The sequence below is a fragment of the Peromyscus leucopus genome, chromosome 23 (genome assembly GCF_004664715.2).
Source record: "Peromyscus leucopus breed LL Stock chromosome 23, UCI_PerLeu_2.1, whole genome shotgun sequence".
NCBI classification, from domain to species: Eukaryota; Metazoa; Chordata; class Mammalia; order Rodentia; family Cricetidae; genus Peromyscus; species Peromyscus leucopus.
In genome coordinates this window covers 22,185,661-22,209,117 of record NC_051082.1, presented here as the reverse complement: position 1 = coordinate 22,209,117, position 23,457 = coordinate 22,185,661, and the positions used below count along the sequence as shown (strand labels likewise).

General features: G+C 47.7%; 1 protein-coding gene across 1 annotated transcript in view; it reads left to right on the top strand.

Moving 5' to 3' along the window:
• Galnt17 (polypeptide N-acetylgalactosaminyltransferase 17) overlaps positions 1-22,295 on the top strand; it is a 442,799-nt gene extending 420,504 nt beyond the window's left edge. The window contains exons 9-11 of the mRNA XM_028870135.2: positions 2,689-2,784; positions 19,333-19,500; positions 20,738-22,295. Of these exons, the coding sequence (XP_028725968.1) occupies positions 2,689-2,784; positions 19,333-19,500; positions 20,738-20,866 (393 nt within the window). The 3' untranslated portion in view covers positions 20,867-22,295. The remainder of the gene's footprint in view (positions 1-2,688; positions 2,785-19,332; positions 19,501-20,737) is intronic.
• The last annotated feature ends 1,162 nt before the right edge of the window (positions 22,296-23,457 follow it).

Below are 23,457 nucleotides of genomic sequence, written 5' to 3'. Positions count from 1 at the left end.
CTGCATAGTGAGATCAAGGCTAGCCTGGGCTACAAGGAGATCCTGTCTCAAAACCTCCCAAAAGAAAGAAATGAAACTCGTCATATTATAACCGTGACGATAACTCTAAGAATGAAAGCTGTAGGAGGAACAGCAGAGAAAACAGATAATTGATCTGAGCTCATAAAGAAATAGAACCCACACTCCAAATCTCGAAACATTCTGCCAAACTGGAAATTTATACAGCACAAATCTTACAAATGAACAGTAATTTATGTAGTGTGTAGTGAGCCCTACAATTCAATTTAAATAAAATAATTGATCTAAATAACAAAAATAATCCCCCAAAGAAAAATTGACCAGATGTCTTATTTTTTTTCCTATTGCTGTGAAGAGACACTATGAACAAGGCAACTTATAAAAGAAAGCATTTGCTAGGCAGTGGTGGCCCACGCCTTTAATCCCAGCACTCAGAAGGCAGAGGCAGGTGGACTTCTGAGTGTGAGGCCAGCCTGGTCTACAAATCGAGTTCCAGGACAGCCAGGGCTATACAGGAAACCCTGTCTTGAAAAAAAAAAAAATGAAAAGAGAGAGAAAAGGAATCACTTCACTGGGGGCTTGCTCATAGTTTCAGAGGGCGGGTCCATGGTCTTGAAGAGGATGAAGTCAGGATGTTCAGACTCTCCTGTCACACTGTGACACTGGGCTACTGTCCTGGGACAAACAGCAGAGACACCGCTGCAGCTGTCACTCATGGGAGACCTATAACCAGTTTTTTGGGGTGGGGGGAATTTAGTTTCTTGTTTTTAAAGGTTTATTTTTATTGTTTTATTTATTTGCATGCACACAAATAAATGTGTGCAGGTGCCCTCAGAGGCCAGAGAGAATCGGATATGGCTACCCTGGAACTGTGGTTCCAAAAGGTGATGAGCTGCCTGGTGTGGGCGCTGGGAGCCAAACCCGGGTCCTGTGTAAGAGCAGCGTGTGCTCCTAAGTGCCAAGCCGTCCCTCCAGGCCCTAGCTGTCTTTCCACAGATACCGTTTTCACAGTAGTCTTGTGATCCTTTCATAATTAGAAGGAAAACAAATATGTTTCTAAAAAACGATCACAGATTAAAAATGAAAAGGTGAGGTTAGAGAGGTGACCCCGTGAGTAGAAGCCCTTGTCACCAAGCCTGCTGATCCGCGTTCAGCCTCCAGGACTCGGGTGATGGATGGAGAGAACTGACCCTGGCAGGGTGTCCCGACCTTCACACACACCCTACACATGCACACACAGAGTATGTTTCTGGCTGGAAGTGTTGGACAGTGAGCCCGGAGATCCAGCTGTCTCTGCTTCTTCCATGCTGGGATTACAAGCATGAACCGTCATGTCTACCTTTTCCATCTATATTCTGGGTCTCAAACTCAAGCCGTCAAGTGTACAAGGCAAGCACGTTGCCTGAGCCATCTCCCCAACCCAGTGGTAGTGGTCGTGTTTGCCTTTCTGGTTACTATTTTTCATGCTCTCTGCCAGGAATGACCTAAGAAACTGATCTTAAATTCCCAGAGTTAATTAAAACCAGCACTGGTGTTGGGGCCCACTTATGATTGGCCCTGACCCCACCCTCCTCTGAAAGGATTTTAAACTTGAGTTCTACATGACCCGTATTCCTGCATCCGAATGTTCCCTTAAGGGTGGGGAGATGGTTCACTTGGTAAAGTGAGTGTGATCCCCAGAACTCACGTAAACAAACAAGCACAAACGGAGGGCATGGTGAGGCATACTTGTAATCCTAACAGTATGGGGGAGGCTGAGATGGGGAGATCCCTGAGGCTCAATGGTCTTGCTTCCTTGATGAGCTCCAGGTTAGTTAGAAACCCTGTCTCAATAAACATCACCTGCTGTACTCCTTTGGCATCCACAGACATGTGCACCTGGACATCCATGAACAGCACATGCACAAAGTTCCCTGACACCTCCTTCTTAAATATTTATTTGTATTTTATTTCATGTGTATGGGTGTTTCTCTTACATGCACTATATGCATGCAGTGCCTGCAGAGGCCAGAAGAGGGCATTGCAGATCTTCTAGAACTGGAGTTATAGATGGTGGTTATCTGCTGTATGGGCACTGGGAACCAAACCTGAGTCCTCTCGAAGAGTTAAAAGTGCTCTTAACTGATGAGTCACCTCTCCAGCCCCCATCTCCTTAAACAAACAAACAAACAAAAAAGCCTTATTATTTATTTATGTGTATATGTGTTTGTGTGGGAGTGGGCATGTGCATCTGAGTACAGTGCCTGTGGAGACCGGAAGAGGGTATCAGAATCCCTGGGCTGGAGTCACAAGTGGTTGTGAGCCACCAGACTTGGGTGCTGGGAACTGAACTCAGGTCCTCAGTAAGAGCAGCTCATGCTCTTAACCACTAAGCGGTTGCTGCAGTCTCCTGACATGTCCTCTTATGTGAGAGATGGAAGGGGGTGGGGGGTGGAGGTCAGGCTTTCCAGGACCCAGACACAGGGCTCCCACCCAAGATACCTACTGTCTGGCTTTGTCCTTCATGCTCAAGTTATTGGCTCACAGATTCAAGTGCTGATCCCTATTTGGAAAGGACTGTGTGAGGCTTCTCTATCATGAAGTCACAGTCAAGGGACACTGTGGCGGTGGCTGGGAAGCTGCATCTCTCCAAGAGGGTTTCTGATGAGAACATTTCATCTTCTCCTACAGCTTCGTAACAATAAGGCCAAGGATGTCTGCCTGGATCAGGGGCCGCTGGAGAACCACACAGCAATACTGTACCCATGCCATGGCTGGGGACCACAGGTAGGACCCCATGTCTGACCAGGAAGAGAATAAAGTCAATAGCCCATAGGGGCCCATGGGGCTTCTGGAAATGTCTGTTGCCCATCGTTCCAAATCCTGATTTTTAAAAAAAAAAAAAAACTTGGATGTTTTTCTGGTTGTGTCATTAAAGAAGGTAGTTTACTGTGAGGGTTAATATTGATTGTCAATTTGACAAGATTTGGAATCCCTAAAGAGACAGCCCTCTGGGCATGTCTGTGAGGGAATTTCTGGAATGGGTTAGTTGGGTTTGAAAGGCACACACTGAATGTGGACAGCACCATTCCATGAGTTGGGGTCCCAGAATGAATACAAAGGAGAAAGCAAGCTGAGCACCAGCATCTATCATCTCTCTCTGCTTCCTGACTGTGGATGCCATGGGACCAGCCGCCTCATGCTCCTGCCGCCATGCCTTCCCCGCAGTGATAAACTGTGCGCCACAGTAAACCCTTCCATTCTCCCTTCATTTAAAAGTTGCTTTATGTCAAGTATTCTGTACTGGCAGTGGTAAAAGTAACTAATATATACAGTCACATTCATACAGATGTCAAGAGGGTCAATGTGTATGTTACATACTGAAAAGAAAATTAGGATAAGCTTTAGAGTCATTTGCTAACAGACAGATGTACCATATTGTGTCATTCAAACCAAAATTACCTACCTACAACCATGAAGAAACAACAAAGACCCCTTTTAAAAAAGTGTGTGTGTGTGTGTGTGTGTGTGTGTGTGTGTGTGTGTGTGTTTAGGTATGAGCACCAAGGTGTGCAGGGCAGAAGAGGGCATCAGATCCCTTGAACTTGGAGTTAAAGGCAGTTCTTAGTTGCACAACATGGGTGCTTGGAATTGAACCTGGGTCCTCAACAAGAGTAGGGAGATCTCTTGCCCACTAAGCCTTCTCTCCAACCCCACAGAGACCCTTCTGAGAAGCCAACTGACATGCCCGCGCTGAAAGCCCGTCACTATTTTGGTGGGTAAATACTAGTACAAGAACAGAGCCCTCACCAAGAAAGAATTAAATGTTTTCAGGCTGTCAGAGAACAGAGAAGGCAGCTTGAAAGACAGCAAAGTGCCTCCGGCGGTGGTGGCGCACACCTTTAATCCCAGCACTCGGGAGGCAGAGGCAGGCGAATCTCTGTCAGTTCGAGGCCAGCTTGGGCCACCAAGTGAAAACCAAGGCTTTCCAGGAAAGGCGCAAAGCTACACAGAGAAACCCTGTCTCAAAAAAAAAAAAAAAAAAAAAAAAAAAAAAAACAAAAGAAAAAGAGCAAAGTGATAAGTGAAGCAGAGGCAAGAAATGAACCTCCCTTAATAACCTGGCATGAGTAAGGAGTGTGTGTGTGTGTGTGTGTCTGTGTGTCTGTGTCTGTGTGTGTACACATGTGTGAACCTGTGCATGTACGTGCAATCTCTAAGGGCTGAGCAGAAATTCCCTAAGACAGGGAGGAAGTATATCCCAAACACCATTAGACTTGCATTCACAGACAGAGTAAATGTTCTGTCAGGCAGCAGTCACAAAAGGTGAGTTACAAACTGGGAAATCATTCCACTCCCCTTCCTGAAGACCCGGAGTCAGTGCTAAGTTGATGTTATTAGTTACTTTTCTCACAGCCTTGACCAAAACCTGACAAAAAACAATGTAAGAGCCAGAGAGTTGGATGGAGAGTCCCTGGGGCTTTCTGGGCAGCCAGTCTAGCCAAATCATTGAGTTTCAGGTTTAAAGAAACCCTATCTCCAAAGACAAGGTCGAAAATAATAGAGGAAAAAGCCTGATGGTGACCTCTGGCCTCACACCTATGCACACACACTCACATGCACACACCTGCACACCTAGAAAAGTGTGTTCAATATTAGAACATTTATCTAACATGTTCAAAGACCTCAGTTTGACACATCGCACCAGAAAAATAAAATTTTCATTAAAAACTATTTTAAAGAAGGCCTGAGTAGAGCCAGACCTGGTGGTGCATGCCTGTGATACTAGCAATTGGGGAGATCTTATAAACAATAACAAAAACCAAACAACAAGAACAACCAGGCTCTGACAAGATGGCTGGTTAATAGCAGCAGGCTTTGGTTCCCAGCACCCATGTGTGCCGACTCACAACTCTAGCTCCACGGGATCTGTCACTGTCTTCTGTCATCCATGGAAGACTACATTCGTATATGCACATACCCCCTCACCCCACAGACAAATAAATAAAATATTTACAATAAAATGAAAGAATGCATCTGTAGCTAGAGTTTCCCTGCCTTGCCCACAGTCAGGACAAATCTTTGTCACCCGCCAGTCCCACAGCCACTCAGACCCAACCAAGTAAACACAGAGACTTATATTGCTTACAAACTGTATGGCCGTGGCAGGCTTCTTGCTAACTGTTCTTATAGCTTAAATTAATCCATTTCCATAAGTCTATACCTTGCCACGTGGCTGGTGGCTTGCTGGCGCCTTCACATGCTGCTGGTCATGGCGGCGGCTGCAGTGTCTCTCTGCCTCAGCCTTCTGCTTCCCAGAATTCTCCTCTCTCCTTGTCCCACCTACTTCCTTCCTGGCCACTGGCCAACCAGTGTTTTATTTATTGACCAATCAGAGCAATTTGACATATAGACCGTCCCACAGCACTTCCCCTTTCTTTTTTTTTAAAAGGAAGGTTTTAACTTTTACACATCTCCAAAGTCAGCTTGGTATATTTGGGAATTTGGGCGTAGCTTCTCTTACTACTTCCTGCTGGAGGGGGGCGCTGTATCTTATGGGGACACAAAGAAAATTTTAGGATCATGGAGTAGTCCGTGACTTGAAACGATTCTGGATGTTGGATCATCTGGGCCATGGTGTCATCGGACACGTTTCAGGTGGTCTTGGCTGGTCAAACCTGATGTATCTTAATCTGGGACAAATCCATAGCCTCTGGCTTTCGGTAGAAACAAAAGCAGAGCCACATTTCCAAAGCAACATATCCTTACATCCACATTTTGAAGTCAAGGTACCTTTAAAATATACATTTTGGCATAACTCAACAGCTTTTGTAATCAAATGTTTTTCTTCAGTTACAAATATCAAAGAGAACATAATCCAGATTCTCTGTGTGGTAGCCATCTTTATGTGGCTTATTTTTTTTTATTACCTTGAGCCTATTGTTTTAAACTGCAGCCTTTTAAGCCTGAAACGGTGCTGTGGCTGCTGGCTCCACCCACTTCAGTTTCCCAACATGGCGGTGATATGTTTTCCGCCAGCTCTGAGAGCCATCGTGGGTCTATGCTTTTATCCAAGCAGCGTGTAGCCCAGAAACTTCTTTTTTTGTTTTGTACTAGCAAAGGCTAAATCCACCACACAGCTTAATGTGCCACTTGCAAAGGCCTCATTCCTGCCATACTACAGATCGAGCACACACGCCAGAAATCCGCCAGGAACTCAAACCGGCAGCTGCTGCTCATTTGAGAGAGACAATTAGGAAGCTGTTTTTAGTTCCGTTTTAGAATCTTTTCTCAGGTTTTAGGTGGAAACTCTTGCCCCACGTTGGGCGCCATTTGTAGCTAGAGTTTCCCTGCCTTGCCCACAGTCAGGACAAATCTTTGTCACCCGCCAGTCCCACAGCCGCTCAGACCCAACCAAGTAAACACAGAGACTTATATTGCTTTCAAACTGTATGGGCGTGGCAGGCTTCTTGCTAACTGTTCTTATAGCTTAAATTAATCCATTTCCATAAGTCTATACCTTGCCACGTGGCTGGTGGCTTGCTGGCGCCTTCACATGCTGCTGGTCATGGCGGCGGCTGCAGTGTCTCTCTGCCTCAGCCTTCTGCTTCCCAGAATTCTCCTCTCTCCTTGTCCCACCTACTGCCTTCCTGGCCACTGGCCAACCAGTGTTTTATTTATTGACCAATCAGAGCAATTTGACATATAGACCGTCCCACAGCATGCATCCAGGTAGAAATGACCATCCACATACTTCCTATGCCCCCCCCCCAAGAAGGAGCCAGCGGAGTCGAGCGCCGCATTTCCTTTTCTGGTGGAAACTGACTGCCACAGCACAGTACCAGGGCTTCTGGTGTGAAATAGCTAGGCTTCATCTTTCATCCACCCCACCTGTGAGCATAATGTCCCCGCCATCTACTTGATTGCAGAATGGCACATAGACTCGGGCTTCTCATTGCCATCACTAACCCCACTTCGAGGGTGAACTCTCCTAACAGCATTGGCTGCGTTCTATGAACTGATTTTGAAAGCAGGTCTGACAGTGGTGTTTTCAGCTCCTCCCGCAAGCTCTGCATGTGTGTTTGGCACAGCTCTCCAGCTGCCGGCCAGGCTGAGCCCCTGCCCCCCCCCATCGAAGTTCTCCCCTTCCTTCCCAAAGCTGTTCCTTCTGAAGGAGGAGTCCCCTCTCCCCGCACCAGGCACATTTGGCATCTTTTAAAACGGCTCCGTAAATACCATGGGCAGAGGCTGAATCGGGCTTCCAGACCCAGGCAACTCCCAGAAGAAAAGCTGGGTGTTCCACGGTCATTGTTAGCTTAATTAATGGACTCTATGTTGTAATTTATTATCAAGCAGCAATTAAACAGAGATAAAATAGGCACCATGGAGGATAATTTCCTGTCTTGCGGCATGTGTTTATCAACAAGATGCAAGTAGTTCCTGGCCACTCAGAGTGCCTGCTTGCTCTGAAGTGTCTGCTGCAAGATCATCAAGACTCTCATTTTCGTCTGATTAATAATTTGAATTAGACAAAGACCTACTTTTTTTCCTAGAGCCTAAATTTAAAGATTAAAAAAAATATATGTGTATGTGTGTGCATGCAAGTGCTCTGAGAGGCCAGAAGAAGCTGTCAGATTCCCCCTGGAGCTGGAGTTATAGGTGATTGTGAGCTGCCTGATGTGGGTGCTGGGGACCAAGTGTGTGGGAGACATTTCAGGTTCAAGTCATAGCAGTAGCCCATAGACCCCACCCCTATGCCAGGACTTGGCTCATGTCCAGGGTGGTCATAGGAAAACTCAAGAAGAGAACTAATTGACCATGAAGTTGGCATCATTTGCACCCTTCTTGGTCTTGGGGTGTATGTGTGTGCACCAGAGGTCAACTTTGAGTGTCATTCCTCAGGTGCTGCCCACCCTGCTTTTGAGTCTCTTATTGGCCTGGAGCTCACCCAGTAGACCAGGCTGCATGGATATTGAGACCTGGGGATCCTTCTATCTCCATTTCCCCAACTCTAAGATTGCAAGTGTGCACCATCACACCTAGGTTTATTTATTTATGTGTGTGTATATATATGTATATATACATATTTATATATGTATCTTTTATTTATGTGTATGTGTGTGTGATGGCTTGTCTGTATATGCATCACATGTATCCAGTCAGACAGAGGCCAGAAGATGGCATTAGGTCCCCTGGAACTTGAGTAACAGGTAATTGTGAGCCACCTGGCATGACAGTAGTGGACTCTGGAACTTGAACTCAAGTCCCCATGCTTGTACAGCAGACCAACTGGGCCATCTCCCTAGACCCTGTCTGTCCCTTCCAGCCCAGCCAGCCTACCTTCCCCAGCCAGAGTTTCTGATTACCCTGAGAGGCAGGTCACACTCCCCCCCCCTCCCGGACCCTAGGGACTTGGTAAAAACCTCTCCGCAGATCTTCACTCTCCTATGGCATCCAGGATGCTCTCTCAAGTCTCTCCAGCTTGACCAGGATGATCATGGAATTCACCTATGCATCAAATGTGTGGAAACTGAAAACATGACAGCAGGTTATGAAGAAGCTCCATGGACAGGACATGTCCATCCACGGTGGAATTTTAAGCTGTCTTGGTCTTATGTAGACAAGCGTAGCTACTGGGAGTACTTAAGAGCAACAGCTTTGTCATGTCTAGAAGACAGCATTTCCCAGCTCCCCTCCCTATCCTCAGGCTCCCCCATCAATGGCTTAGTCTCATAGACACATATTCCCAGCATCTGTGACTCACCTGTGAGTTCCTCCATTAACCACTGCCAACTGTTGAAAGAGGCTAGCATTCTGGAAGCAAGTTTTGCCTGCGAGAGAGAAAAGAATTGGTTCCCATTTGAGGGGTGTCCAGCTCTGTTCTGGTGGTGGTGGGGCTTTCTGGTCAGATGGTCTTTTAGTTATTGGTCTTGTTCTTGTGTTAAAATGCCTTTAAAATTTTAAGGAAACAAGGTTTGCTTTGACTCTAGTTGAAGGGTACCAACCATTATAAAGAGGAAGGCATGGTGGCCGAGGGGGCCGTGGGCTGGGGCAGCAGGGATGTAAGATTGTTTGTTCACATCTTGGTGGGTCTGGGAAAAAAAAGAAGGGGAAATACCAGTGCTCCTCCTTCTCTCTTTCTCCCTCCTCTTATTTGTGATTATTGTAGGTATTTGTGAATGGATGGGTGGGTGCATGGTTGGATGGATGGATGGATGGATGGATGGATGGATGGATGGATGGATGGATGGATGGACGGACGGACGGATGGACGGACGGATGGACAGATGGATGGACAGATGGATGGACAGATGGATGGACAGATTGATAGAACAAACAGAGGGCAGCCTTAGGTGCCATTTCTCAAGGACTTGCCACCATGTTTCTTGAGACAAGGTCTCTCGTTGGCCTGGAGCTCACCAAGTAGGCTAGGCTGGCCAGGGGAGATCATCTGCTTTCAAACCCCATCTTGTGTTCACTAGGATTATAGACTTTTTACATGGGTTCTAGGGATCAAACTCAGGTCCTCATGCTTGTAAGGCGAACTCTTTACCAAGTGAACCATTCCCCCACCCCACCCCACACCTGACTTTATCATTGTTCCATTTTTATTCACTCTGGGTCCCCAGCCTGTGGGTTGGTGCTGCCTACATCCATGATGGATTTTTCCCTCCTCAGTTAAACTTCCATGGATCACCCTTACAGACACACCTAAAAGTATGCCTCATCAATGCCCTTGTCATTTAATTATTTTTACTGTGTATGTATACATGCATGCACCCGTGCTCATACACAGAGGTTAGAGGCCAACCTACAGGAGTCATTCTCTCTTCCATCCAGGATTCGAACTCAGGTCCCAAGACTTGGCAGCAAACACCTTGGACAGTTGAACCACCTTGCCAGGCCCTTGGGCATTTCTGAATACAGTTGAGCTGACAATAAGACTCAACCATGCTCAGGGCCAGGTATATCCCGGTCTCCTTTGCCTGCCCTCCCTGTTGATGGGTCTTTCTCTCCCTTCTTTTCTGAGACACTCACGTTCCTTCTCTCAGTTAATCTATCACCAGAATGACACATGAGAATTCTTTTTTGTCCCCTAATTAAATGTAATCTGATCTTGGACTCTGTCTTCAATGGCTTCATCTTGGAAGTGATGCATCATATAAATGCCTTGTCATTATGATGCATTGTGCCAATAAGACATTCACACGCTGATGGAATGACATGGCCCGGTGAGCTATTAGCCCAGGGAAGGCAAAGGCAGAAGGGAATGACAGCCAGGCGGCTGTTGCTGTTCAAATACAATCCTGTGGATGCTGAGGGCAGGAGACAGAGCCATGGAGATCTTTCCCAAAGAAAGATGTTTTTGCACAGAAAGTAGCCTTGTGATTCCAGGAATATGCTTCTACTATTCGGTAGTAATAGATGTCCCTTTTGCCTAGGACATGCCCACTTTATGCTGGCTTCATTTTTAAAGAACATTTAGTTCATTTTAATTGTGTATATGGATGTGGGTCTATGCATGTGAGTGCAATTGCCTTTGATGGCCAGAAGGGGGTGCCAGATCCCCTGAAGCTGACTGGCAGTTGTGAGCAGCCTGACATGGGTGCTGGGAACCACACTCAGGTGCTCGGGTCCTCTGTAAGAGCAACCACTGAACCATATCCCCAGCCCTGTTAGCTTCATATTTAAAAATGTATGTTATCTCAGTTTTTATATAATTACATCTTAAATTTTTTTTCCAAATAAAATGTAGTCTTTGTGGGGTTGTGTGTGTGTGTATGTTCCTGTGTATAAAGGAGCATTTACGTGTGGGAGTGTGCATGGACGTGTACACAAATGCAATGTGGAGCCAGGGATCAGCCTTAGATGCCGTCTACCTTATGTTTTGGGGACTGGGACGCTCACTGGTCTGGAATACACCAAATAGGCTAGACTGGTAGACAGGGATCCTCCTGTCTCCACATCCCCAGCTCTGAGATTATAAGTCTAGACCACCATGCCTAGCTTTTTTTGTGCGTGGATTCTGGGGACGGAACACAGGAATGCTCATGCTTGCAAAGCAAGAACTTTACCGAGTCATCTCCCCAGCCCTAAAATGTCCTCAAGGCAGAAACCCCAAGGCAGGAGCGGATGCAGAGGCCATGGAGGGGTGCTGCCTAGCAGCTTGCTCCCCCGGGATTGCTTGGTTTATTTTCTTATAAACCCCAGGACCAACAGCCAAGTAAGGGAAGTCGCCACTCATCTTTTTCGTCATTGCTATTGCTTGATTGACTTTTGGGGGTTTTTTTTGTTTGTTTGTTTGTTTGTTTTGTTCTGTTTTATCTGAGACAGGGTCTGGGCAATGCACCCTCAGATTGCAGGTGGCTCCTCTTGCCTCTGCCTCTAAAGCGATGCCATGGCCAGTGAGCCCCAACCCCAGCCTCACACTGGGGGATGGATTCTAGGCAAGTACCATAACCATTGAACCACACTTCCAACCTCCAGTTTAACTTTTTCTTTCGAAATCAGGTCTCACTAAGGCTAGCTGTGAAATCGCTCATTATAGCCTCGGTTCCTCTGGAACTTGAACACGCCCCAGACTCCTGAGTTGGTAGGATCCCACCAAGCCCTTATCTGTGCAAGGATCCTTTCCTAAGACCTTGTTCATTTGAAATTGAAGGGATCAGAGTGGGTCCTAAAAGGGTTGGTGCTGCTCATTTAAGCCAATGGGTTCCCACCAGAGGAGGCCATAGGACGAGGAACATGGCCACAGCCTGTAATCCCAGCACGTGACACACAAAGACAGAGATCCCCTAGGACACAGTGTCGAGCTCAGATAGCCAAATCGGTGAGCTCTGGGTTCGTCAGTGACCCTGCTCAGTATAAAGTGGAGAGCAGCTGAGGAAGACCCCCAGCGTCAATCTCTGGCCTCCACACGCATGCACGCACCCACAGATGTGCCACAAACATGTAAACATACATACACATGAAAAATGAAGACCAGAGCATTCAGTAGGAGTAGAGAGGGAGCTGGCAGGTGCATAATAGTAGGTGCAACAGGGATCCAGTGCCCAGTCAGCCCACAAAGGCAGCCTACAGCACCCAATGAGGGAGTCATTGGAGGTACTCTGCTGTCCTGCAGGGCTGGCGAAGCACATGGGACATCAGCTCGTGGATAGGGGACTTTGGGACAGGGCAAGAAACTTAGCGTCCACATGCCGCTAGGAATGCACTAGAACCAGGAAACACTAAACACACGAGACCACACTGACATCCGTGCAGATAATAAATAAATAAGTCAATAAATAAATAATAAAGTCTGGTGAAATATAAGAAAGGCTGCAGTTCCCCGGTGGTATACACTGTTGTTTTATGCTCAGCCCACATCTCAATGGCAGCCGTGTAGAAGGTTCCTGTCCACTGCTAGCCTGCCACCTCCTCTTCAGCTCAGGAGAGGCCCTGGAGGGACATCTCAGTGGTCACAAGAGTCCTGGCTGCTCTTGCAAAGGACCCGAACTCAATTCCTAGCATCCGTATCAGGTGATACCTGCTTATGACCCCAGCTCCAGGCGATCTGATGTCCCCCTATGTTGGCCTCTGAGGGCACTGCACTCAGGTGCACATACACATGCACATTCTTTAGCAAAAGAACAGTGCCGGAGAGCAACCTTTCTATATTCAGGATGGTCACAACCAAAGGAAGCCATTCTTAATTACATCTCAGTTGAGCACTTGGTGAGCACAGCGGCTGAAGGAACAGGTTGGAGTCACCAGAACACACCCCCTGTCTCCTGACCAGAAGGTACACAAACTTCACTCCTCACTGAGCCTGGCTTTCCATGCTGACTGTGCCTGATTTTAAAGTGACGAGAGAGCCCCTTAATGGCCAAGGCTTCGCGAGCCATGTTTTTATCGGCCATTTAATGGATTTTTCAATGCGTTCCAGAGTCATTTCGCAATTATTGTCAGATTTTTGTTTATCTGGCTGTAACCTGAATATTTCGATTCTCCCTCAAGGCTGTTAAATCTGGGTTAATAGTTGTGAGTGTCTCTTAGATCATCTCAACTAGAAAATGCTTTTCCCCTCTAAATGAGAATTAATTGTATTTGATGGTGGAGGTTTCATTTTTCCTCATGCATTAGGGTTGTGGCTAATGGTGTTCATTTCTTCTCCTGGGCCCGGCAGGCAAATCTAGAGTGATCCTTCCCCATTCAAAGGTATTTAGCCAGCCTTGGCCCTTCCTAACATACATTTTCTTGTTTCTCATGGCTTTCAAAAATGGGTGGGATGTTGTTAGCCTAAAAACTACCAGGGCTGGGAAGATCACTGGGTCCTTGGCATGCAAGGCTGAGGACCTGAGTTCAATCCCCAGCACACATGCAAAAAAACAAAAAACAAAACAAAACAAAAAGCCAGGTATGGTAGTTCATGGTTTTCGTTTCAGTACCATCAATGTCGATGCAGGGAGATCCATGGAGCTCATTGGCCAGACATTCTTGCCTAATGAGAGCTGTGAAAGTGAGAATCCAATCTCAGTAAGGTGGACCGCACCTGAGGATGAACACCCTAGGTTGACCCCTGGCTTCTACATGCACATGCAGACAGAGACAGTATGGTTATATTGGTGGCGTAATGGCTGCAAAGTGAAGCAAAGGGATCCAAGACCAGAGGAACTGAGAAAAGGCGAGAGAAGACAGAATTCAGTGAACTGGGAGAGACTGTCTAAACCAAACGCACCCAGGGCCCAGGACCTGGGGCAGGAGACTGATGGTGTGTACTGCAGGTATGGACAAGATGCTGGCTAACAGTCTCGTGAGATGACTCTAACGCCGAGGGAGACCCAGGCCTTTGGGATGGGAGTCTGTGTGGGTGTGCTCAGTGGGCCCCTGGCATGGCCTTCAGACAGTGGTCACTAAAGGCATAGGCAGAGCCTATAGTTGAGTGTGACCATGAAATCCCAGGTGAGTGACGGGTCAGAGAAGTTGTCTAAACGACTCTGCACAAAGGTAAAAACTCCGACAGAGGGATGTAAAAAATAAATAAATAAAAGAACAAGGGCCGCCAAGACGGCACAGCAGGTAGAGGTGGTTACAGAGAGCCTGACAACCTAAGTTCCATCCCCAGGACCCACAGGGTGGAAGGGGAGAGCTGGATCTCACAAGTTGTCCTCTGACCTCTTCCAGTCACACCCCTCCGTGCACACATGCACACACACAGAGAGACAAAATGCTTGAGAAGACAACCAAAAGCATACAAGAGCTATCCACTGAAAACGGTAACACATAGAAAGGCATTACAGCCCTAGTGGGGAGACCTGGTGTACATGGAATAGAAGAACAAATGCTATGAACGTGGCAGCCCTCCCCCAAGCCAGTGCTCAGGTGCGGTGCAATCATGTCAGAATTCCATCTACCTTTTTTTTTCCCCCCTAGAAATTGAAAATGCAATTCTAAAATTGATTTGAAAACACAGGAGATGCAGCATAGACAAAACAGTGTTGATTGCGAAGAATTAAACTGAAAACGTGCACTCCGGTGCTAAACCTTGCTACAGAGCTACAGCGATCCACTCTGTGAGGGCCGGGGAAGTGGGCCAGAGGTTAAAGGAAGTGGGGACCAGAGGTCAGGGCCCCAGAACCCCACATAAATGCCAAGTGGACATGGTGACCCGTTTGTAATTCCAGCCTCAGCAGGCAGAGACAAGGGGATCTTCAATAGCAGGCAAGCTAGCGAGACTGGCCACATGAGGCTTTGACTGACAGACCCTGCCTCAGTGATTAAAATGAAATGCAATCAAGAAAGACTCCTAACATCAACATCAGGCCTCCACATGTGTGCACATACCTTCAAGCACACCCTATACATGCAAAAGCATTCATACATATGCACACACCACACACGTACACACACGCAGGAGGGGGTATAATAATGGAAGAAAGACCCAGAGATCAATGGAATAGCATTGAAAGCCCCTAAACAAATCGTCACATTCACGGTCAACTGATTTCTGACAAGGGTGACAGGAGAGTCTTTTCAAGAAATGGTACTGAGACAACTAGATACCCACATGAAAAAGAGCGGATTTGGTCACTTCCCTTAGATCATCTAGAAAAAGAGCTCAATGTGGATCAAAGCCCTAGCTAAATATAAGAGCAAAAGCGATGAAAGTCCCCAACAGCACAGGCCAGGATAAATGTTCCTGACCTTGGCGTTGTTGGCGGTTTCTTAGCTACATCAAAAGTGCAAACAAACAGAGAAAAAAAACAGATTATTATCAAAATTAAAGACGCTGTGTGCTTCAAAGGACACTGTCAATACAGCGAGGAGCTCACAGGGTGGTGTAAAGCGTTCAGTAGTAAAAAGCTCTAGTGTCCAGATGTGTGAAGAATTTTTGCATCTCATGGAAGAAAGGGAGAGAGGAGAGGAGGGGGAGAGGGAAAGAGAAATGAAGAAATGGGAGGTAGAGAGGGAGGAAGAGAAGAAGAGGGAGGGAGGGAGGGAGGGAGGGAGGGAGGGAGGGAGGGAAGGCCTCCAAGATGGCTTAGTAGGTTAAGGCACTTGCTGCCACATCTGGCTAATTGTGTTCAATCCCAGGACCCACATGTGGGAGGAGAGAGCCTGCTCCTGAAAGTGGCACTTTGACCTCCACTTCCACATGCACATGTGTGTGTGTGAGTCACACACACACACATACATACACACACACACACACACACACAGAAATGAAGAAACAAGGAAAACTTGGACAACTTGTTTTTAAAAGCAGACAAAGGTCCCCTACATGGGCATGTTCCCAAGGAACTTATGAAACAGCCAATATGATGATGTTTAATACCACTAATCATCAGAGAAATGCAAGTCAAAACCACAGTGGCCAATTCTCCCTCTCTAGGGTGGCTAAAATAAAAATCAAAGCTGGCAATCACAAGATTGGGCCAGAATGTGGGAAATTGGCACCTCAATTTGTTTATGTGAGTGTAAAATGGTGTAGTCACTTTGGAAGACAATTTGATGGTTACCAAGAGAGTACAAACCGAGTTGCCATATGACCTCAGATGAGCTATAGGTATGTACCTGAGAAAAGTGAAAAATTGTGGTTTGTGTCTTATTGGGGAGACATGAGCAGACTCTACTCATCCCAGATAGGGCTCAGACAAGAAATCAAAGAAATGCTTAGCGAACCAGTAAATCTTTGGGAGTTACTGACGGGATCGCAGATGAATGGCTACTGGCAGGAACAAGGATGGCACACTCAGCTGCCTGTGTGATGACTCATGAAATCACTGTGTACAAACAACAGGCAGTTCATCTGCCCAGAATCCTTTTTTCTCCATCGTCTATTACTGTTCATTCCCTGTCCTGCTTAGGAGTCTCACAAGTTTCAGGAGCTTCCTGGAACTTCTCATTTTGTTTACTTCCTGAGTCCTAAAGAGCTTCCTTGGGAGGAAGGAATGTTTTCAGTTTGGAGGAAATTGCTGCACAACATGCAAACATAAACATGCGTGCGCACGCACACACACACACACACACACACACACACACACACACACACACACAATGATGTTCCATGCCAGCGTGAGTCACAGTGCCCAGGTGGCAACAACCCAAATGCTATTAGGCAGTATGCAAAGGCAAAAACATGTGGCTTCATCACAGCTGGAAAAGAGGGACCCGAGTGCATGAATCCACGTGTACCCAAGAACAAGAGAGGAATGAGATGGGGCTGGAATGATTAGAGAAGACAGGGAGGAAGGGAGTGAGTCACACAGAGGGCTTGACTTGGAAAGCTGAAGCCAGAACATTCCGGAGGAAGGCCGATGAGCATTCTGTCCAAGCAGGAACTACCTGAAGCAATGCCTTGGAAGCAGGAAACCAGGATATGAGAAATGTGGGGAAGAAGTCGTCGCAGTAGGCAGACTACACCAAGATAGCTCCCAACCTGGACCTGAGAATTTTGTTTGATAGCAGTTCCTGGGTTCACTACTCTCCTACCTTGCAACAGAAGAGTAGACATGGGATCTGTCCATCCATGTTACTTTTCTCATCTCTGTTATAAAAATACCAACCACAAACACTTTAGGAGGATTCGTTTTGACTCATGGTTTCAGAGGGTCTTAGGGAATCACGGCAGGGCAAGCATAGTGGAACAATTCACATCCTGGCAAATGGTGCATGTGGAGACTGTCTACTTTGTGTCTGACCGTAAGCCAGCATGAGATGGCAAAGAGCCAGGGATAAAAGAGATGTAAAGATGTCTCCCATTGACCTGCTTACTTCCTCCAGCAATGCCCTACCCCCTAAATGTTTGACAACCTCCAAAAATGGTCTTACCAGTAGGGGACCAAACTGCAAAACATGAACCCATGAGTCATTTCACTCAACTGTAACATCTATCATCTCTCAGATCATGGAGATCTTGAAAGACTCGAGATACTGGCCCATAAACGCAGAAGAACTCGGTATATAGATGTGAAAATCCCACCAAGGCTCATCTGTCCTTCACCGTCTACTTGACACAGCCTAGAGTCAGCTGAGAAGGGAGTCTCAATTGAGGATTGCCCACATTACATTGGCTTGTGGGAGATTGTTAATAAATGTAGGAGGTCCCAGCCCACTGTGGGCAACACCATTCCCTGGGCTATAGGAGAAAGCTAACTAAGCATGGACCTATGAGCAGTCCAGAAAGCAGCATTATTCCATGGTTTCTGCTTCAAGTTCTTGAGTTTCTGCCTTACTTTCCTCAGTGATGGACTGTGACCTGGAAGTATAAGATGAAATAAACTCTGTCTTCCTCTAAGTTGCTTTTTTGATTGTTTTCCTAAGACAGGGTTTCTCTGTGTAACCGTTTTGGTAGTCCTGGAACTCGCTTTGTAGACTAGGCTGGCCTCAAACTTCTGAGATCCACCTGCCTCTGCCTCCCAAGTGCTGGAATTAAAGGTGTGTGCCACCACCACCTGACTCCCTAAGTTGCTTTTGGTCAGGTTTGTTTTGTTTTTTTTCCCAGCAGCAGAAATGGAAGTAGAACACAGCCCCCTTCTCTGCCCACTGGTGCCAACATGATATGGGCTAGTATCAGCTTTTCACTGGTGTTCAATGGTTTTTCACACCCTAGCGGACCTCAGAAAGGAACCTCTAATTCCAAACAGCATTAAGCTCTGCTCTTTAAACATCTGGGTCACAGATATGCTCAGTTAATTAATGTTCTTAGCACTGCTCATTTGCCTGCTGGATAATAGATTGATTCATAATTTCAATAAGCAGCTGTGTATATCTTTGCCTGGAACATAAAGACAGCCTGCCGTCATTCATCAATTTGCATTTGGGTGAATTGAAACATACTCAGGGCAACATTGTTTGGGGAGGGGCAGGGAGGGCTTCTGAGTTTCTTACCATTTTGCCGCAAACAATTACTCTGATTTGGAACTAATTTGCCTGTAGAGCACACATTCATGGCATCTCTCTCAAGGACACTTCATAAGCTCGCTATCACATGTTCAAGGGGAGCAGGAAGGCTCCCTTGAGGAGATCGGAGCCGAGGGTTTCTGAGTAGCTTTCACCAAAAGATGAGGACCCCTCCAGAAAATCTTATCACCAGAGAAGAGTCACTCCTGATCCTGAGCAGGGCCCTTGGTGTGTTGGTTCCTTTGCTCACTGCCGAGACAAGAACATCTGACAGCAAGACTTGAAGAAAGGGCTCATCGGGGCTCACAGCCTAAGGTGCAGTCATGCTGCCAATTGTTTAATAACAGCATGGAAGTCAGGAAGCAGAGAGAAATGAGCGCTGGTGCTCAGCTCACTCGCTCCTTTCCATTCAAGCCAGGACCCCAGCCTAGGGAATGGTGCCACCCACACCTAAGGTGTGTCTTCCCACCTCAGTTACCTCGTAGAAAAACCCTCAAGGGCATCGTGTTCTAAGTGACTCTAGATCCTGTCAATGTGGTGGTCAACATTAATCATCATTGTCCTACTATCTTCTTGGTTGATTCCTAAGCAGGACTTCCCGGGCTCTGTGGAAGGTTCAGTGGTTTTCTGAAAGCCTAAAAGTCACTTCTGTCTAGCTGCAGGGTCAGGGAGGGCGGGTAGGAGGAGGGAGGAAGGGAAGGAGAAGAACAGGAGGGAGGAATGAGGGAGGGAGGGAGGGAGGGAGGGAAAGATAGAGGAGTTGTGATGTGGTGTGTCCATGTCCAGGCTCAGCTAGCCCACGGCCCTCCTAGAGCCGGCTGTCCTATGTGTTAGACATTCAGAAGCAACTGGAACAGACAGAAAGCTGAGGTAAAGCTGAGGACCTGAGCCATGGTGCCCCTTACAGCCTCACCTTTCCCTCTCTCTTGCCACTCTTTTCCCCCTCCACAGCTCGCCCGCTATACCAAGGAAGGCTTCCTGCACCTGGGTGCTCTGGGGACCACCACCCTCCTCCCTGACACCCGCTGCCTGGTGGACAACTCCAAGAGTCGGTTGCCGCAGCTCTTGGACTGTGACAAGGTCAAGAGCAGCTTGTACAAGAGGTGGAACTTCATCCAGGTGAGCTCTGTGGGGAAAGGGCTAAGGGAGGAGCAAGATGCTACCAGCCACTGGGAAAGAGGGGTAATGGTGTGATGTCCCCAAGGCTCCCCACACGGTGCCACTGAGGAGACAGTTCTACCAGCCCTGGGACAAAAGCTCACAGACCTAATTCCAGGACTGGATGAAGGATTTCTGTCAGAAGTAGCCTGCCTGATTCCATCATTAGTGTTGGGGCTGCTTAAGATAAATCCATAGAGAGGATTCCTGAATGCTACTATGCACTCTCAACCAGGATTGAGAAAGTCAGACCTCAGATCCCACTGGAAATTTCTGTGTATGTACACACGCCTGTGTATGCAGGTACACATGTACATCTATGTGGAGGTCAGAGAGGAACCTTCATGTACCAACTACCTTTATTTTTTAAGATTTTCTTTCTATTTTCAATTGTGTGTGTGTGCACATGAGTGCAGTGCTCACAGAGGCCACAAGGAGGTGCCAGATCCTCTGGAGCTGAAGTTACAGGTGGTGGGAGCTGCCCAGTGGGTGGGCTGGGAATTGAACTTGGATCCTCGGCAAGTGCAGCAAGTGCTGTTAACAGCAGAGCCGTGTCTCCATCCCCTCCAGCCCCTCCAGCCCCTCCAGCCCCTCCAGCCCCTCCAGCCCCTCCAGCCCCTCCAGCCCCTCCCTTGGAGGGTTTTGTTTTGTAGTTGTTTTTGAGACAGAGCTCTCACTGGCTTGGAACTTGCCAAGTAGGCTAGGCTACCTAGCCACTGAGCTCCAGGGATCCTCCTGTCTGCCTCCACGGGACTGGGATTTCAAATGCACATCACTGTGCCTAGCTTTTTTTTAAATGTAAGTTTTGGGAATCAAACTCGGGTCTGCGTGCTTACATAGCAAACATGTACACACACACACACACACACACACACACACACACACACACACACACACACACGTAGCTATAAGAAGACCATTTGAAGGAGTTAGTTCTTCTCTTCCAAGATGAAACTAGGGTCATCAGGCTTGGCAAGCTATCTCACCGTCCTGACCCCAGGAAATTGCTACCCTGACTCAGTCACCACCAATTTCCCCCACCTGGTTTAGCCACTCACACTAGGTGGCCCTCAGGGTCCCTTCCACTGTGGGAGAATGTGGGTGGTATTTGTTCCCTCATGAGAAGCCACAACTACAAGAGCTGTGGTGAAGCCAGTCTGCCTCTCGCTCCTTGTATCTTTCCTTTCTTCCCTCCCAGAATGGAGCCATCATGAATAAGGGCACAGGGCGCTGCCTGGAGGTGGAGAACCGGGGCCTGGCCGGCATTGACCTCATCCTCCGAAGCTGTACGGGACAGAGGTGGACGATCAAGAATTCCATCAAGTAGCTGGAAAGAACGAGGGCACGTGGAGCCCAGACCCAGGACAGGGCCTGGCTATCCTCGGAACCAGCCACCTGGTGGAGAGACAGCAGGCGCCCAGAGGGTGCTCAGTGGACCTCCCAGCGCCCCTCCAGGGCAGCCCTGGATAAAGATGCTAAGTCCCTCTCAGGCATTCAGCCTGTGCACTTTGAAGATCTCCCCTCACTCTTGTCTGGGAGACCAGGAGCTACATCTTCTGGGTACCAGGGGGCAAGACTGCTCTTACCTCTCGACCATATCATCTCCCACCCAGCACCAGCAGCTGGGCCTGGCAGGGTCTCTCTCTCCCTCTCCCAATCCCTCCTTCCTCTTTCGCTCCCTCCCTTCCTCCCTCCCTCCCTTCCTCTCCTCATTCTTTGCTGCAGCTGCTTGTGAAACTCACCCTGGCCCTCCAAAAACTGGAGGGACACGGGGGTGGGGGGGCTTTAGCCACATCCTAGCTCCCTCTTGGAGAAGGAGGAAGCAGTGAGACCCCGAGACTTCATTTCTCCTGAGGACACTTTGGCCCGGATGCCTGTTTGTATGCCAAGGCAGCCACCATCCAGACCTAACCAGCAGGGTGGCTTTGGGACAACAGTTCTGGACTCCTCTGGATTCTCCTTGAGGTTCCCTGACTCAGCCACCTGGAGTCCTAAATAGGAACAGCACCTGCCTGTGTCTAGAGGTTGTCAAAGTCAGCTAAGCATGCAGGATGCTCTCAGTACCTGGTCAGTACAGCCAGGGACAAGGTGTCCTGGTCTCACGGAGCAGCAAGGGTCTTCCATGCAGGACATAAGGGCTGAAGAATCAGCCTAGCAAAGGGCACAGGGCCCTCCACGATGCTTAGCGCTCAGTTCGCATCGCCCCCATGCTCTGCTGACTGATGGGGGACAGAAGCAGCAGTTTCCTCTTGTAAGAGTGATTGCTTCTTTCCAATTGCCCTCTGGTTAGGGTGCACTTATAAATCAGAGTTAATATATGGATGTGTTTGCATGCACGGGAAAGCAAGAGTGTGCCTGTCTGGGTGATGTGTGTGACCGAGTGCTGTGCTTGTGTGCCTAAGCGTGTGAGTGTGCTAGAGAAAAAGTAGCTGTGTGTGGTCTTGGGCTTGTGGCTTCATTGCTCACTGGATGGGGATAAGGATACCTAGAAGTTTGAGGGGTGGGGTGGACCCATGTCCCTGGATCACTGGCCCAGAGGACATGTCTGGGTCTTGCCTGCTAGGGTATGCCTTCTCTGTCTCCCCATCCCCATCCACTACTGTCCTTGGCCAACTCCTGCCCAGAGCCAAACCCTGTAGGTGCCCAGTGTGGGATCTGGTGTCTCATTTGGTGGTTTCTCTATTGGTGATCATCCCTCGTCCCATCTCCCCTCCTTGTGAAATAAATATGTTAGCAATCCCACAACGCAAACTTCAGCCTCATCTGCCTTTTGGTTTTTGTATTATTGTTTGCTTTTGTTATTTTTGCACTTGGGGATCAAATCCAACTCAAGCACTCTACCATCAAACTACATGTCCTCAGCCTGTAGACTTGATTCTTCCCATGCCCAGTGACAATTCCTGAGACATCGTAGAGGGTTTCTTTGGTTTAGAGGCAGTTGAAGTTTGGTTTGTTTTGCAATAAAGCCTTACTCTATAGGCCAGAGATAAAATACTCTGAAAAAAAAGCATGTTAGGTGAGGGAATGTGTATGTGGCTCCCAGTTCCAGGTTACAAGCCATCATTTCAGCGAAGTCAAAGCAGGAATTTGAAGCAGCTGATCACCTTTATGTCCACAGTCAAAATCAGAGAGAAGTGAATGCATGTGTACTTGTGCTAAATGCAGTTTCTCTACTTTCGTATAGTTCTGGACCCCCTGCCTAGGGAATGATGTTGCCCACAGTGGGCTGGGTCTTCCCACATCAATTAAGATAATCCTCACTGACTTTCCCACAGTACAATCAAGTGAAGACAGTTCCTACTGAGACTCTCTTCCTACGTTGTGTCGAGGTGACAGCTGAAGCTAGTCGTCATTGCCAATGTGCCGGTCAGGGTTTGGTCTTCTGAGAGGTAAATGAATAAACGAATCCTCACAGGCTAGGGTTGAGACGAAGCCTACTTGCTCATACACATAACATCTATTCAGACCTGGACAGAACTTGACATTTGACACTGGCTCATCCTCCCCTTTGCTGCCCTCAGGTTAAGAAGGTCAAGTTGTTGAGAAAGCTGGAAGCCTGGTGCTGCAGACCTGGCCTGGTGCTTCATACCTCCCCTTCTATTACCTCCAGCAACTGCCACTGTTGGTGCACACAGCACCTCCTAGGTGCTCAGAGAGAAGTCGAATCCTACAAGATGCCCTGTGACAGTAAGGGTGGGGCCCATGTCATGTCCCTTTATAGGAAGAAACCAGGAAGGACCATCATAGTTAAAGTATAGACAGAGAGACAGACACAAAAAGAGACGTAGACAGATGTGGATGCAGAGGTAGGCATAGATACCAGTTGCCAAGTTCCTAGCGTGTCCTTTGAGAACTGGGCTCTGACATCATATTGCTAGAAGATGTTTATCCTCGGTTGCCATTATAAGTACCATAGTC